Raw genomic sequence first — 18,445 nt, 5'->3', positions numbered from 1 at the left:
TGGCCATGCCGTTCCCTTTTTCTTAACCAACTGAATGACTAGTGAGCAGGGAGGAGGATGGACAGACAAGTAGTTGTACCCTCCATAGAGTATCGGCATTCGCCTGGATGGTCCGAATAAACGGGTAGGGCCCCTCTAGTGGGCAACCGCCGATAGAATGTCCACTACCGGGTCCCCTACCTCCGGGACCTCCTGCACCTGGAGGTCCGCATTGAGTGCTACCTTCCATAGGAGGTCCTGATGGGCTCTCAGGTGTTGTGGCACACCAGAATCGCGGTCCTGAGCATAAGAGCTGTCCGCGTGGGAAGACACTGATGCGTGCCGGATGGCCATGGAGGTGCTGAAAACCATGGGCAGAGTCTCTGACTCTACCAGACCTTGCCCAACTCGGCACCTGGGACCGGTACCGGAAGGCGCACTGGTACCTGGAACGAGATCCGGACCTGCGACCAGAGAGCGGTGCCGGGAGGTCAACGAGATCTCGAGGTTGGGAGCGGCTACGGGAGTCACAGTGCCTGTAGCGGTGCTGGGAGCCAGAACGGTGCGAGATTATCGGGTCGGTGAACGGGACACCGACCTGTGCGGCGAGTGCGACCAGGTGCCGAGGAGAACAGCATCGGGACTGCAAGTGGCGTCGGGAGTGGAGCGCGACGGACTTGGAGCGTCTGCGGGACCGTGATCATGAACGGTGCCGCTCTGCTGCGCTGACAGAGGATGGTCGTATCAAGGCGGCTTGCCAAGAGACTGTATTACCCGCACCGGCGTGCCGGGGGTTCAGGCAGCATCTACTCTGTCATGGCAATGAGATCCCTCGCCGTTGGAAATGTCTCCGGCGTGGAGGGAACAGTAAGCTCGACCACAGTGCGTACCGGGGAGCTGTCAGGCACGGATTCGACGGCCCTTGTGGGACCGGATCGACGGTGCTGACGTCGCCAGTGCCTCAGCAGGTGTCGGTGCCGGGCGATCCGGCTTAGACAGGCTCTCTGTCTGCGGTGCCGTTCGCACGGGAGCAGTAGGAGCAGGGAGCTCGACCACGGTGCGCGCCGGGGAGCAGTCAGGCACTGGATTCGACGGCCCTTGTGGGACCGGGATCGACGTGCCGACGTTGTCTGTGCCGCGGCAGTGTTCGGTGCCGGGCGATCCGACTTAGATGAGCTCTCTGGCTGCGGTGCAGTTGGCACGGAAGCAGCAGGAGCAGGAAGCTCAACCACACGCGCGTGCCGGGGAGCAGGTCAGGCACTGGATTCGACGGCCCTTGTGGGACCGGGAGCAGGAAGCTCAACCAACGGCCGCATGATCGGGAGCGGTCCCGGTGCCTCCTCAGTGCCTCTGCAGGTGTTGGTGCCGGGCGATCCGACTTAAACGAGCTCTCTGGCTGCGGTGCAGTTGGCACAGAAGCAGCAGGAGCAGGGAGCTCAACCACGGCGCGTGCCGGGGAGCTGTCGGGCACTGGCAGGAGGAGTCGTGGGCTTCCTCAACCTCAGAGAGAGGAGCAGGTGCCGAGTCGACTTCGGTGCCGGTAACGGCCGGTGCCGGTGGGGTCCGGTGCCCGAGGAGGCGCTTCTGTCCGCCGAGTAGCCAGCGCTCGGTGCAGAAGGTGAGGGGAAATGAAAGTGCCACTCCATTTTGTTCTCGGCTTAAACGCCTTGCAAATGGGCACTTAGCTGTGAAATGCGATCCCCCGAGGCACCGTAAACAGGAGTCGTGTGGATCTCCTGTCAGCAACGGCCTGAGGTCGGGCCAAGCACGGTCTAAGAACCGGTGAGCCAGCATGGGCTCCGGCACCAGTTGCGGGGAGGGGCTACTCCCCGAACCCTGCTAACTATTATAAACTAACTATGCTAGTAAAGAAAAAACGCATAAGTATATATAATATATATATATAAAAGGATTATAACTATAACTATACAAGAACTACAAGTAGCTAGGGAAGCGGAGGTCAGCTAAGCTGCGCTCCACTGTTCCAACGACCGACACAGGCGGTAAGAAGGAACTGAAGGGCGGCTGGGTCGGCAGGGGTATATATCCGGCACCACAGCGGCGCCACTCCAGGGGGCGCCTTGCCGACCCACCGAGTGTTGCTAGGGTAAAAATCTTCCGACGAACGTGCACACAGCGTGCGTACACCTAACTGGAATGGATATGAGCAAGCACTTGAAGAACTCCTATTTCACCAATCCTATGAACAGAGGTAATAGCCACCAAAAAGACTATCTTCTGAGATAAATCAGTGAGGGAAGAGGTAGTCCTTGGCTCAAAGGGAAGTCCCAATCAGGCATCTAAGTAGTAATTTCAAATCCCAAATAGGGGTGGGTTCCTTAAGTTGTGGAAAGAGTCCTCTCAGAAATATTGAATTTGTAAGATGGGTGAAGACTGAGACTCCTTCAACTGCTGAATGAAAGGAATGGACCCTGACAGAGGTCACAGATAAACCTGTGTTCTTCAGTCCTAGGAGGTAATCCAGGATGATCAAGAGGGGAAAGTGGGCAGGAGGAACACTTCTCTGGACACACCATGGGCTCCACTTGTGAAGGTAAAAGGATCTAGTGGAATCATTCCTACAGTTTAATACCTTTTTAACCTCCTTAAAACAGAAGTCAACTGTAGTTGCGTGAACCATCGAAGAGCAAAGCTTTGAAATGAAGTGACCAAGTTGGAATGACGAGTATGGCTGAAGTCTTGGGAAAGAAGACGAGGAATCAATGGAAGGCTGATCTTCTGACAGATGGCTAGGTGAATCAAGCACGGGTACCATATCCGTCTGGGACACATTGGGACTATTGATATAATCCTGGCTTTGTTGTGTTTGATCTTGTTGATCACTTTCACCATCAGGGGTGTTGGGGGAAAACATATAGAAGGACTCTTTGTCCATGGAACTAGGAATGCATCTCTCAGAAAGAGAGGACCCAGGACCTCCCATTCCCACAAAGCAAAAGTGTTTGCATTTCTTATTAATCACCATAGCAAAAAGGTCTACTTCCGGGATCTCCCCAGCTTTGAAACATTTGATTGAGGATTTGGGGATTCAGCTCCCATTCCTAGTCCTGGGAGAAGTGTTTGCTGAGGTCACCTACTACAGGACTAACTTTTTTCTTTCTGAAGCCCCCCTCAAAATGCTATAAAAACTCCAAGGCCTACCTATGCCACAATGTTTTTTCTCCACATCCACTAGATTAAAAGCTGTATTAAATGGACTGTTTTACAATTAAACACACACATACATATAGCATATATTAAAAAGGACAATATAGGTTCAGAAAAATTGAATATTAATTTTCTCATTGTCAAACTTGTTGGTGCTGATCAACAATTCTGTCAAGATATGGGGGTATCTCTGACAAGCACATGCGCACGTCATGGTCAAAGTTCATCCTGGTTTGGTACTTTGTTTTCATTTGTGTCATGGCTGAAAATACAGCTTTGCACAAGTAGGTGATACTAAAGGAGATCAAACTTTCAGTGCTGCAGAAGCAGCAGGGATGTATTCATTGGAACACTCACACCAAAATGTCTCCAGTGGCATTTCTTTAAACCTGGTTCTGAGGGACCTGTCTGACAAAAATTCAATGAGCTCTTCTAACAATTTTGATGTGACATTGAATGGAAGTTTAGCATCAATGTTCTCACTAAAGGGGTTTGAAGTCCACATACGTGTAGCAGCTTGTTCTGTTATGAGTTTGGGAAAATGAGCATTAAATTTGTTAAGCAGACCAGATAGATGCGCTGCTATCTGACGTTTAATTATGCCAATGTTTCTTTTCTGAATGAAAGAATGCAAGAACTCAGAAATATCAGTAGTGCCCCCACAGACACGAACTTTCCAGGGTTGCAGTTTTCTTTTGAATGTCTCCATTCTTTCATGCTGGGCAATAAAACTAGTGTTCCCACCTTGCACAGGTTTATTCAGCTTATTCATTTAACTGAATACATCTGCAAGGTAATCCAGCAGTTTTGCTAGCCAAAGGTCATCTTTCAGCACTTTGGCAAACTCAGTTTTCTTATCAACTAAGAAAGTACATAACTCTTCCTTGAGATTAAATATACAGATAAGCATTCTGCCTCGAGACAGCCATCTCATCTCTGTATGCATGAGCAAGGAATGGTGCTCTGTACTCACCTCCTCACAGAGTGCAGCAAAACACAGGGATTTTGTTGCTCTGGCTTTAATAAAATTTACGAGAGTTATCACTGTATTCAGAACACTGTGAAGACCTGGTTCAATATCTTTTGCAGCAAGCACCTCTTGGAGTACAATGCAGTGTGCCCAAACAGCACGAGATGCAACAGCTTTTATTTTTTGCACAACAGCACCGGAACACTTTCTGGTCATTGCTATGACCCCATCAGTGCAGACCGCAATGCAATTAGTCCAGCAGACTTCTGATGAGATCATAAAATCATCTAACAAGTTTGAAAATGTCACCTAACTTTGTTGTTGCATTTACTCTTATAGTCAACCTGATCTCCTCACTTAGCAAAGGTACTGATGCTCCATCTGGTGGAGAAAAACAAATGAGCTCTGAGATTTCAGCAAGCTCCTTATACGCAGTGGATGACATCACTAAAAAGGCAGAACAGTTCCCAAGCATCTAGCTTGGCCAAGATAACTGGAGAGAGAGGCATTCTACTAACTGTGCTCCAGAATCTGCTAACTGGATTTCTAGGTGTAGTTTAATGTTTTCATTTTGACCCTAACTGTTCTGCACCCTGATTTCTCTAACTGTATAATATTGCAGCAGTTCTCTTTACTGTTGTGGGTTCACTTGTTTTGCATGCCACAGAGTGAATATGCTATGAAAGAAGTGGGAAAGGTAGCTCTGCTTGCCTTTTTTTTTTTTGAGGGGGGGAAGGGGGGGGGGGCTAATTGCTACAGTGTTCGGTCTCTCTTTCTAGCCTTCACAGAAAACGAGGAAAAGGGCAAATAAGTAAATGCACATATCTATGTAGAAAGTTGATGACTGCCTTGCTACTAACACTGAAATAACTAAATTAATAAATCCTGCTGGAAGCACTGGTGCAGCAGACTAACAAATGGGAAACTGAGGTACAAGAAACTATAAAAGCCAGATACCTCAAGAGATCTATTAGTCAGGAAGTCTCTGGTTCAATCCTTCTGTAGGTTATACTGTAATTTACAGTGATCTTCTGCATGTTTTTGGAGGGAGGGGAATACCTTCCACAAAGTGAGGAGGAACTAATTACCTTTGATTTCTTTATGCTATGTGGATAGACTGTATTTTCTTTACAGCCTATCCAGCTGCACACTGTCTATGACAACCTAAAAAGAATGGCATTCTTGGTGAGACGACTTGATTCTGGAAATAATCTCTCTCTGGACTTCCAGAAAGGAGATATGACAACTTATAGAGAACGCTGCACGGCTCATGTTTTTCCAGGCTTTTTTTAAGTATGAAGAGGATGTTGGGTAGGGGTGAGTATTAAGTAGCGTTTGGCCATATGGCTTGGAAAAGTCTCAGGTGGCACTGGACAATTCTATTGTTTTCTTAAATGAGTTTAGACTTGTACTAACATATTTCTAGAAAACCAAATAAAAACATCCCATCCATAGCACAATACAGTTATGAAACAAGGCTGACTTTGAACATGAGAGATTGTAATTATGGAAGACATGTCTTTCCAACTAGCCATGGGTGTATATTGCATAAGCAGGTAAAGATGTGTCTTTCATGAGAGAGGTAGCTATTACTTCTGCAGATCATATAGTAAGTGAAAGAATCTGGCCTATGTCGGTTGGCAGAAGAAAAACAATGTGTACTAACTATATCTGTTGTGACAATTCCTAAATAACTTCTACTGTGTTTCTGAAGTTTTCTTTGAGCCTCTTTTTCATTATAACAGAAGAAAAATTCAAACAACAAAAACTTATTTGATGTGAAATGATGATGTAATCTGACAATTCACAAGCACCTCCATATCAACAGCAAATGTGAAAGCAAGAAAAAAAGCACTGCGAAAACCAATTGATCTATTCAGTTTTTAAACCTAAACAGCAAAAAAAATATTGAAAACTTATCTCAAAATGGTATTTTAGCAATGTAAGCATCAGTAAATAAAACTTCAAACAGACTTCAAATTCAAAGACTTCCAGATTACTCAGGATAAATTCATATTTGCTAAGGAGTGACTGAATTCCTTATTTTTGTACTTCTGGATCATCATCATCTTAGGACAGAGAATGAACAAAACAAAAAAAAAGACAAAAATAATTGAGTTATTTCTTCTCAAGTATATAACTGTGAAACTACTCCAGAAATTCAACCATGTCTGCTCTGTTCTGAGAGTATAATACTTTTTCACTCCTAGCTACTCTGAGTTTGTTCTTTTTAGTTTGATATTGGACAAGTGCAACTGCATAAATCTTGTAGCATTTACCATTTCCTATGGTCTAACATACGGTAGTTGCCTCTGATATCTTTTTCAATACAACCACAAGGTACTTTGGAAAGAAATACCTCAACAACTTAGTCTCCTATCTAAAAGATTTCTGTCAAAAACCTTAAGTTAATTGATTTTCATAACTAATTTGCAACAAAAAGTATGGTTAAGAAGTTTGGTGCTTTCACAGTCACAGAACTTGCATGACATGACCATAGACTAAGAGTTCAAAAATCTTGAGTGGGGACCCTCCCCTGCCTCCTCCAAAAAAACATGAGATTTTTTGAAAAGAATAAATCAGGTTTTAATCTAATTCCCCCCACATTCCCCAAATATGGGTGTGACAATTCCAAAGTAAAAATTTAACTAAATACAGGCTGAGGCTCCCTAGACCCCAATCTGCCTTGTTCCTTTGATTCCCACTTTGATAGGCTCCTTTAGCCCCAAGAGCCACACTGCCCCCTGGCAGGCTCCAGCACCTGTCCTCTCTCCCCAGTTCAGGCTTGCCCAATATGCGACCTCTGGGCCACATGCAGCCCGCATGGGCTCACTGTGCAGCCCGTGGGCAGGCAGCCGGGTGCGGCTGCTGGGTTCACCCCCTGCCCGGGGGGCCCCCGCCTCACAGCCCCATGCTCCAACCACCCTAACGCCCAGAACTGCATGTGTCTCTGCCTCCTGCTCCCCCCTGCCTGGTATACAGCGGATGCATCACTTCTGGGGCCTGCTGAGGCAGAGCCAGTAAGTGCTGAGCGAGGGGAAAGGCGCCTGGCCTGGACTGAGACCCCCCGCTTCGGTTGGATGCAGAACAGCACTGCGCTGGTTCATCCCAGGGAGGCCTCCGTAGTGATCGCAGGGCATGGGTGGGGGCTGAACTGTGTGCAGCCAGGAAATCCCCGGAGGAGACGTACGTACGTACGTGTGTGTGTGTTGGACCTCCCCTGCCCCGTCTGCTGCCCCCCTCCTTGGTCCAGGGACCTTCCCCCACCCCAGCTCCTATCACACTGCCCCCCACCTCCCTGAGGCCCCTGTGTTTGTGTGTTGAACAGTCACATTCAATCCCTTCACACTGCCCCCTTTCCCCTCATCTTATTTCATGGGGGGATGACGAGCTGAGCGGGTGGGCAGTGGTGGCGGCGAGCCTTTATACTTGGGACGGGGATGAGGAGGTGAGCGGCGAGTTGGTGGCTGGAGAGGGGCATCCATTTTCGGTTATTTTAATTTTTGGTACTGCTGTGTGCAGTAATATAGAGACTCCTGGGGGCTTGAAGAGGGGTGTGATGGTGGGGCCGAGCAGGGAGGGGGCAGGTCCTATTTTACAACCATAAGAACTAGAAATGTATTCCTTTTTTTAAAATAAAAGTTGAGATTCTAATCTAATTAAACATCCCCAGAAGCTCAGAGTTTAAGGAAAACACCAAACTTTATCAGGCTTGCAATAAGACCATGAGAGCTGACAATACTGTTCTGCTCTGTCTGCTCCAGGGCTCTGCCATGCTCAGTATGTGTAGGAGTACTACTGTACTGCAGGCAGCAGCTACAGTTACAGCAAAATGGTCTTGAGCATCCAAAAGGGGAAACCACAGGCAGCTTGGGCAAAATTAAATCAGACCACAACAGTAACATTCATGATAATATCTCAAATGTTGACAACCCTGGGAGGGTATGTCTATACAACAGCTGCACAGATGTAGCACTGGAGCTATGCTGCTCTAGCATAGATGCTTCCTACATCAATGAAAGGGGTGTTTCTGTTGATGTAGGTGTATCCACCTCTCTGAGAGGCAGTAGCTAGGTCGATGGAATAATTCTTCCATCAATCTAGATGTGTCTACAGAGGGGTTAGGTTATCCTAACTACGCTGCACAGGGCATAGTTTTTCACAGTTCTGAGCAATGTAGCTAGGATGACCTAACTTTCAAGTGGGGACCAGATCCTGTCCCACTCTGCTTACCTTTTCAGGGTAAGACAAATACCTCACACAAGAATGCACCCTGCTTTGCCTGATAAATATATATGTAACAGGCATAGTGGAAAACAGAGTGGCAGCTATCCATCAGAGACTCTGAACTAATGGATCACCACTGTGAGAATGAGAATTACAGAATCTCTAACAGGGAGTGGAAAGGGAGAAGCAAAATTGCCTCTTACGTCCTCACCAGTAGCTGGAGCGGACGAACAAAGAAGAGGGGAGGTGGATGAGAGACCAACCTCTCACACACTAGTCCCAATAGTTAGGAAGATAGGTACCCTTCATGCTTCCATCTGACGTGAAAATAGTGACTTTGCAGGAAGGTCCAAGGTATTCATTTAGTTTTCCTACGATTTTTGTTTCTTTCCATGTGGCTTATCAGGAAGCACAAGAGCAAGTGAATGTACCAAAAAATTTCAGTACAGCAAATGTGAAATTTATTGGTTTTTAACCTACACGCAAAAGCTGTCTTAAAGAACATTATGGTTGCAAAGTCAAGCACTCAGCACATAGGAAATTCCCAAATTAAGGTTGCCTGTGCAAGAATCTTAGGCTGTACATAAAACATCTAGCACAATGAGGCCCTGATTCCTGCAGAAACAGATCTATTCACATGACTAAGATTTTTACCAGTGATACAAACAAAAAATAATACATTTTAAGATTCAGATTTCATATCTCCCTTTCCTCTCTCATAGTAAGATTTTCAGTAAGATTCATCATACTTAGAATAGGAAAATAGTTGATAAAGATTGCTGAACAAAAGGTTTTTTAAATTTTGGCACATATAAAACATTTCTGAATTTGAGTCCTGAACCATAAAGTTGCTAATGCATCTTCTTTCATTTCTCTAACGAAGAAAGAAATTGCACATGTTCAACTTACAACACTGTCATTGCCACATGTAATACTTAGTATTTCTTAGAGTAGTTTTGATCATAGTCACTTTAGTTACCAAAGGTAAAAGGCATAATTACATAGAGAATGAATTTGCAGTGTCCCCATTAGATGTGAACGTCTTACCTGTTTGGGTTTGGGTCTTACTGGGATGATGCTGTCCACCTGCTCCTGGCTGTGGAGGAGGACTTGCCCCTGCTTGTCCAGTACCTTGTGGTGGGCTTGCGCCGGTCAGAGTCCCGGTAGGCAGTGGCTGACCTCTCTTTAAGAGCTGTTTCTGTTCTTGCTGGCGGAAGCGTGGAGGCACCTCACGAGGCAGGTAACGGGATGCAGCTGGCTGCTGCCCATTAGCAGATGCACGCTTGCCATTGCTGCTGTTGGTAATAGTGCTGGTGGAAGTACTGGTACTGGTACCGGCAGGCTGGGGCTGGCTTAAACTGGTCTTAATTGGTTCTGGCACTGTATAAAATGAAACAAATATCAGTTTAATCCCAGGAAGAATTAAAGATAATTTCTTCAAAATGAGTGGGTAAAAAATTATAAAATTTAATCTCTCTTTTAGAAATGCAAAGTAAACTATATACAATAATAATATACAAAATATATAAAGAAACTTCTATGGAGCAAAATGTCAACATCTATTTTAGGAAAATAGTTTTATCAAAGTTTCTGTTAGGAGGGATAATAGTATACAACTGATCAGTGCTTTTCCCTAAACAACAATCCTGAAGCAACAAACATAGGAATAAACAGGGTAATACCAAAATTACTTTACAAGATGAAGAGCTTACCCACCTTGTGCAGTAACTGTGGTTCTTCAAGATGTGCCCTCCTATCTATTCTTGGTGTATCCATATCCCTGCATCTCAGATCAGAGATTTTAGGTAGCAGTGTCCGTTTGACCCGCATGTGCACTCCCCCTGTTTGTGCCTTGCCTCGATGCTATCTAACACTGCGTGGACAAACCCTTTATCCTCAGTTCCTTCTCTACTGCAGAGACAGTTACTAAGAGCTCCAAAGTAGAGGAGAGGAGGGCGGGTCATGGAACACCCATAGAGACACACATCTCGAAGAACCACAGTTACAGCACAAGATGAGTAACCTCTTCTTCGAAGTGTCCCTATGGGTGCTCCACTGTAGGTGATTGTACGACATTACCCCTTATGGAAGGGTCGGACTTCAGAGCCAAGTTTAGTACTGATGATAATACTGTGGATCCAAACACAGCATCTGATGCTGAGTCATAGGTGATTGCATAATGTTTCACAAAAGTATGAGCAGATGTGGCCCACTAGTAGCCCAAGTTGCTGCTCTGCATATTTCTGTGATAGGGACATTTTTAATGAAGTGGAAACAGATCTTGTGGAATGAGTTTGAACTCCAGACATAAGTTGAAGATTGCAGGTACAACAGCAATAGGTAATGAAGTTCGATATCCATCTAGAGTCTCTGTTTCGGAATTGAGGAACATTTAGATCTCTCTGCAATCAAAAGGAATAGTTTAGCAGATTTTCTGAAAATTATTGTTCTAACCAAATAGAATGCCAAAGCTTTCCTGACACTGAGTTTATGTAATATTGCTTCTCTCTTGGCACCGTGTGGCTTTGGAAAGAAGGCTAGGAGGTAAGTAAGTTGGTTTATGTGGTATCAGTGTAACCTTACCCCTAAAAACAATTGTGAAGGGTAAGTGTGCAATTAGAGCCTCTATTTCCCTTATTCTCCAAGCCGAGGTGATGGCTACTAGAAATGCCGTTTTCACAGACAGATGAATAACTGAGCATGAGGCCATGGGTTCAAAAGGAGGCTTTGTAAGGCACCTGAAAACCAAGTTAAGGCCCCATGTTGGTGTAGGATGCCCGATTTGTAAGAGGTTACCCATACCCTTGAGGAATCGTTTCATTGTAGGATGAGTAAATTCGGAGTAGCTGTCGGTCTTATGAGGAAAGGCTATGATGACTCTGAGGTGTACCTTTATTGAACTCAGAGATAATCCTGACTTTTTTAGATCTAGGATGTAGTCTAGTACTAGCAGGAGGGGAGAGGATATGGGGGTAATATATTTTGAGTCACACCAGATCTGGAATCTTTTCCACTTCTGCATATACATGTGACGAGTTATTATTTTTCTGCTATGGAATAACACCTCACATTCTCTGAACAGAAACTCTCCATGTTTTCGAACCACTGAGGAACCATACCTTGAGTCAGAGAGCCTGTGAATTGGGGTGGTGGATCTGTCTGGCATTCTGAGAGGAGAGTCGAGGAAGGGACTGAAAAGTGATTGGCGGACACATCGCTAACTGAGTAAGGTATGAGAACCACGTTTGTGTTGGCCATGTGCGAACTATGAGAATAACGTTTCTTCTTTCTTATCTTGAGCAGAACTTTCAATATGAGAGGAATTGGAGGAAATGCATAAAGGAGATCTGTGTTCCAGTGAAAGAGGAAGACATCTCGTAGCAAATGATGTCCCAAACTGGCTCTGGAGCAGTACTGGGAGCATTTTTTTTTTCTGGTCCTGGCAAATAAGTCTGTTTTTGGGACTCTCCAGTGCCAAAATACATTGTGGAGAACAGGGTCCATTTCCCATTCATGTTCCTGCGAGAATGTCCTGCTGAGGGTGTCCGCTGTGGTATTCTACACAGCCAGCAGGAAGGCTGCTGATATGATGATGCTGTGACAAATGCACCAATTCCATAGTTTCACCGCTTCTGAGCAAAGGGATGGTGATCTCACTCCTCCCTGGTGGGTTATGTAGAACGTACATGCTATGCTGTCTGTCATGACTTTTATACATTTGTCCTTGATCAAGGATAGGAAATGTCAATAATTCCTGACTTTGAGCTACAACAGGTTGATCTATAGTATTGATTCTAAGAGGAACCATTTGCCTTGAACTGTGAGATTGTCTACATGAGCCCCCCAGCCCAGTAAAGATGAGTCTGTTGTCAGTATCGATGTTGGAGATGACTGTGCAGACATTCTGTGGATCTTTCCACCATCTGAGAGAGTCTTTGACCATTGAGGGCATTGACAGCAGTTTATTCAATCTATCTCTGTTTGGTGTGTATGCTGTTTAGAACCATGCCTGAAGGCAATGAATGTGGAGCCTTATGTGACTTACTATAAAGGTGTTTACTGCCACGTGCCCCAATAGTAGCTGAAGGCAATTTCTGGCCAATGTCTAGGGGCTGATCTGAATGGCATTGATTAAGATGCTTAGGGTGCTGAACTTGTGTAGTGGGAGAAAGGCTTTGACCTTCACCATATTTAGATAGGCTCCTATGTATTCTGGATGTTACACTGGAGTCAGTGTCAATTTTTGACTGTCAGTTGTAGTCCCACCTGCATGAATACATCTATAGTCTTTTCCGTGGCTAACAGGGCTTCATCGAAGGATTCTGCCTTAAGCAGACATCCATCTAGATACAGATATATCAGGATGCCTAATTTGAGAAGACAGGACCTTTGAGAACATTCTTGGTGCAGATGATTGGTCAAATGGAATTACCCTGTATTGAAAATGGTCTTGACCTGATGTGAAACTCAGAAACCTCCTGTGGGATTGGTTGAACTACAATATGAAAATAAGCATCTTGTAAGTCAAGAACCAGTCTCCCTGGTCCAGAGATGGAATTATTATTGCTAATGTAACCATCTTGAATCTTTGTGCCTTTATGTATTTGTTTAGTGACCTCAGATCCAGAATGGATCTCCTTCCTCCATTCTTTTTGGGTATAAGGAAGTATTTGGCGTAGAAACCCTTTCCTCTGTGTTGATTTGGAACTGGTTCTACATGACCAAAGTTTAGGAGATGATTTATGTCCTGATGTAACAGGCACTCATGAAAAGGGTTTCTGAAGAGGGATGGGCAGGGAAGATGTGTAGAAGGGAGGGAGGTAAAGTGGATTCAATAACCATTGGAGACGATCTCCAGTACCCACTTGTCTGATATGATCTTTTTCCAGTTTTATCGAAAAAGAACAAGGCAGAGTCCAAAAGGACGTAGACAACTCAAATTTTGCAACAATTGATAGTGAGTGTGTGAGCTCAGGGCCTTGACCAATGTCTCAAAATTGATGTTTCGATGTTGAGGGCTGTACAGTTGAAGTGGGGTGCGGGGCTGTTAGCTTTTGGTTTTGTATTTATTGGCATTTCCTCTGGGGTTTGTGGTGTCTCTAGAGTGGAGGGAACTGGGCCAGTCGGGATCTTGGTGATGCCTATGATTTGCTGTACTTTATTTTCTGTGCAGGCATGTAGATCCCCAAGGAATGTAATGTGGCCTCTTGAGCCCTTAAGTGTGTGGAGTGAAGCATGTTTTTCCCTCAAAGAGAGTCTTCCAGTGTCATTTGGACTTCTCTTTGAATGCCTGAAAGGTGAAGCCACAAAGCTCTCCTCATTACTGCCGCAGTTGATATGGAGCGAGCAGCTGTATCTGAAGTATCTAATGTGGTCTATAGTGCTGTCCTTGCCATAAGCTGGCCCCCAGCACTGATGGCTTGGAACTGCTCTCTTTGATCATTTGAGACATGTTCAATAAAGGTACTGAATTTCACTAACTGATGTTGATTATATTTTGCCATCAGGGCCTGATAATTCACCATCCTAAACTGCAGAGTTGCTGATGAGTACAATTTCCTGCTCAATAAGCCCAGTCTTTTCCAATCCTTGTCGGAGGGTGTTGATTTAGCGTGGTGCTGTCTCCTAGGATCAATTACAGCATCTACCACAGGGGAATTGAGATAGATGGGGAAAAAAGAAAGTCAACATCTTTAGAGGGGACATAATATTTTCGTCTGCCCTTTTCCATATGAGCATTTTCATGGTCAGTGTTTGCCAGACGATTTTATATGGGTCTAGTACGGCCTCATTGATCAGGAGTGTTATAAGAGCTGATGAGGACCTATGGAGTATATCCAGCAACTTGTGCTGTGACTCCTTTACTTCTTTGAGGGAGATCTAAAGTAAGTCTGCCACTCTCTTGGTGAGGTCTTGGAATTATTTGAAGTCGTCTGCGATTAATGACAGAGGAGACATCACAGCTTCATCTGAATAGGATGATGAAATCTTTGTTGCTGGAGTAGTTTCTTTATCCAGTCGTGCCTCGTACTCCTCAAAGCTGTCCTCTTGAGGATCATGGGGTCTAGAAAGGGAAGCTGAGGGAGATCATTTTCCTCTATCACTATGTAAGAGGCTTGAAGTCCTAGAGAACTGGTGTCTAGATGTCGGCTATTGGTCCCAATACAGCCACTGGGATGGTGCAAAGGTCATCGCACCCAACATTGTTCATACCAAGTAGGCAGGCCTTGCCTATCACGGCGACATTGTGGCTCTACAAATGAGTGTTTCTAGGTGACTGGTCCCTTGACATTGCCCTAGGGAGCTTTGAACTGAGATCGAAGATGTGTTATCATTGCCCTATTCTTCTTCACTCAATAGAGGTGGAGAAGATAAAGAGGCCCATGTGAGAGTGTCTTAGTACTGTGGGGAATTCAGGAGACTGAGATGGGGTCAGTACCACAATGCCAATATCAAGTAGCGATGATTCTGGCATTTGAGGCCAAGAGGTCCTTGGAGAAACAGAATTCCTGTGGTACCACGGTGATAACTGGTATCGATAGAGTCAGTCTAGAGTGGCCCGTCAGTGTCCAGGGAGTCAGCGGTACCTGTAGTCTTCTGTAATCCAATGATTGGCCAGAAGATGGCACTCTGGTGAAAGTGCTCAGAACCGAGGCTCTCCTTGTCTCCCGCAGTGCTATTTTAGAAGAGGTAGTCTGGTCTCTACCGCTTCTCTTTTCTGACAGTACTGATGTTTCTAAACATGTGCCCCTCCGGTCTTTAGGCTTACTGTAAATACTGGAACTTGATGAGCCCGACGCCTCGTGGGTACCACATCGTGGCTCAGTAGCTAGAGAGGTCGATGATTTTGACAGGCATATAATCACAGAACTGGAAGGGACCTCGAGAGGTCATCTAGTCCAGTCCCCTGCACTAAAGTCAGGGCTAAGTATTATCTAGACCATCCCTGACAGGTGTTTGTCCAACCTGCTGTTAAAAATCCCCAACGATGGAGATTCTACCACCTCCCTAGGCACTCTGACAGTTAGGAAGTTTTTCATAATGTTCAACCTAAACCACCCTTGCTGCGATTTAAGCCTATTGCTTCTTGTCCTATCCTCAGAGGTTAAAAACAATTTTTCTCCTTGTAACAATCTTTTATGTACTTGAAAACTGTTACGTCCCCCTCAGTCTTCTTCTCCAGACTAAACAAACCCAATTTTTTCAATCTTCCCTCATAAGTCTTGTTTTCTAGACCCTTAATCATTTTTGTTGCTCTTCTCTGGACTTTCTCCAATTTGTCCACATCTTTCCTGAAACGTGGCACTCAAAACTGGACACAATACTCCAGTTGAAGCCTAACCAGCATGGAGTAGAGTCGAAGACTTACTTCTTGTGTCTTGCTTACAATACGCCTGCTAATACATCCCAGAATGATGTTTTCTTTTTTTGCAACAGCGTTACGCTGTTGACTCATACTTAGCTTGTGATCCCCTAGGACTTCCAGATCCCTTTCTGCAGTACTTATTCCTAGGCAGTCATTTTCCATTTTGTATGAATCTCTTTTTCCTGGTCAATTCTTCAGTCTGGGGACTTGTAGCTCTCTTTTTTGAGGTTTTATGAAAGGAATCAGAAGATTTCCTCTTTGAATCCACTGGAGTTTAATGTCCTGTGGATGTTGATGGTCACATCAAGGATTGCTGCTCCAGAGAAGTCCTGGGTCAGAGGCTGGTCTAAGTACATTTTTCATTATAAGGAATCTGAGCTTCAGTTCACATCTCTTTCTTTTCCTCTATTTCTATTTCAGACACAAAGTACACTTTGGTGGTATATGGAATTCTCCTAAGCAGCAATTGCAGCATGAATGGCTGTCACTGACCAGAATAGCTTCTCTGCAAGAGAGCTTGTATTTAAACCCGGGGGAGCTGGGCATGCCCTTTCTTGGGGTTCGTTCCGTGCCCCCAAGGGGAAAAGATAACAAAATCAGTAAGGAGATAGAGATAACTGTTTTCGAAAGCCACAAAAAAATGTTTTAGAATAAAAGAAAAGGAAAGGGAATAGTATTAATCTCAATAATAAACCCTACTAGCTATTCTGTAAATTAAAATAAAGTTTAGAAATTAATCATCTCTCAGATTCTGCTAATGCTCTGTTGCAGGCCAAAGGCATTTGAGAAGAAACTGAGGATGGTTTGCCTGTGCAGTGCTAAATAGCCTCGAGGCAAGAAACGAGACAGAGAAAGCGCATGTGCAGACTGAACATATACTGCTACCTAAAATGTCCGATCTGAGGTGCAGGGACACAGATATATCTATAGTGGGGCACCACAGGGACACTACTCAAAGAAAAAATGTAGCCTCCTCAAACTTTAATACATGCTTAAAAATATATAACAACTCCTCTTACGATAGCTAAAAATATAAAATGATGCTTAAATACAATTTATAAATTGGATCAAAACCACAACATAGGCCCATGTACACACCAGTTAATATAGTCTCATGTATCTTTGTAACTGAGCACATCAAAAACTCAATTCTGCCTCATGTACATGCTGCCTTTCAGCCAGCATCTCGGAAATGAGCTGCACATGCTCATGCGCCCATCAGTGTTCATCTCCTACTGTAGGATAAAATGAGCCCTAAATATTCACTGAAATTCATTTTTATATTAGAGAGAGAGAGAGAGAGAGAGAGAGAGAGAGAGAGACACACACACACACACCCCTCTACCCTGCTATAATGCAGTCACGGGTAGCCAAAAATTCCTACAGTTTTATAGCTGAAACCCCATTAAATCGGGGTAGGTGCGGCAGGGCTCTGGCGGTGATTTAAAGAGCTCTGGGCTCTGGCCGCTGCCCAGGGAGCCCGTGACCTTTAAATCACCAGTGATCCCCGCGGCCGCAGACCAAGGGTAGCAGCGGCAGGGCTCCAGCGGGATTTAAAGGGCCCGGGAATCCCCACAGCAGCCGGAGCCCCAGGCCTTTTAAAGTGCCGCTCGAGCCCCACTGCCGCAGCCCCGGAGTAGCAGCGGCAGGGCTCCAGCGGTGATTTAAAGTACCCAGGGCTCCCTGCAGCAGCTGGAGCCCTGGACTCTCTGAAGTGCCACCGGAGCCCTGCTGCTACCGCACTATATGTGAACTCATGTTATATCGGGTTGCGTTACAGTGATGTAGAGGGGTGTGTGTGTGTATATTATATATATATAATATATAAACATAACTCAGGAATGTATACTTGGGAAATGCAGACAAAACATTCATTTCACTTTAACTCTCTACAACTGTGTGTGACCGGAAAAGTTTCCTGGATTTTTAAATGAGTTTATGTGAAAGCTAGATCCCTGGTGAAGTAAGGCTGTCCTAAAACAATAAATAAAACAAAGTAAAATTGCTTTACTATTGTCCACAACCAAGGAATTAAATTACAAAGACAAAAATTATACAGACTATTCTACAACTGTTTTATCTATAATGGTCAGAGTAAGATACAGATGCAGAAGTGCTTTGCTTTAATACCTAATTTCAGAATACTGTTAAATAACCTTCTGCTATCACTGAAGCGAAGTGTGTGTGTGTGTGTGTTTTGGCTGGAAAGCAATTTCAAGGGAATAAATCAGCTCTGTTTTTTTTAAGTTACCAAATAAATAACTCTGGATTCCATTTTAAGATGTACTTGCACATACTATGTATGTGTCTGCATTCATGTGTATCTATGTGCAGTTTGTTTACAAACTGATCATGCATTTATAATGAGAAAATGTTTTAAATTATGAGGTCTGTTTTAAACACATGAATAGGATAGATTTATTCAGTTATTTCATTTGGTTGGAAAGAACAAATTACATGTATTCTACGTACGCAGACCACATTTCTCTGGATTTTTTTTTTGCACTTTCATACAAAAATACCAAGTTTGCCGATCACTCTACTAATTCATAACTAAGAGCACATAGTTCATAACAACATATCCAATGTTTTACAAAATCAACAGTTGTTTTTCTATGCATAGCTCTAAGTCAAGGACATTTTTCTAAATAGTAGTCTAATATAGTAGTTCAAAAACCATTTCTAGTCATAGGATTAAGTTTAAATTCACTACCCTATTTTCTATACAAAAGCCA

At 44.4% G+C, this 18,445-nt stretch overlaps 1 protein-coding gene across 10 annotated transcripts in view; it reads right to left on the bottom strand.

The window, feature by feature from the left end:
* The window catches only part of TNRC6C (trinucleotide repeat containing adaptor 6C), a 590,484-nt gene that overhangs the window by 105,578 nt on the left and 466,461 nt on the right, over positions 1–18,445 (bottom strand). For all 10 annotated transcript variants that reach the window (XM_075071765.1, XM_075071766.1, XM_075071767.1 and 7 more), the window contains one exon: positions 9,392–9,724. In XM_075071765.1, coding sequence (XP_074927866.1) covers positions 9,392–9,724 — 333 coding nt within the window. The remainder of the gene's footprint in view (positions 1–9,391; positions 9,725–18,445) is intronic.

The sequence above is a fragment of the Chelonoidis abingdonii genome, chromosome 13 (assembly GCF_003597395.2).
Source record: "Chelonoidis abingdonii isolate Lonesome George chromosome 13, CheloAbing_2.0, whole genome shotgun sequence".
NCBI classification, from domain to species: domain Eukaryota; kingdom Metazoa; phylum Chordata; order Testudines; family Testudinidae; genus Chelonoidis; species Chelonoidis abingdonii.
The sequence above is the reverse complement of the archived record's forward strand: the minus strand, read 5'-3'. Positions and strand labels throughout refer to the sequence as shown.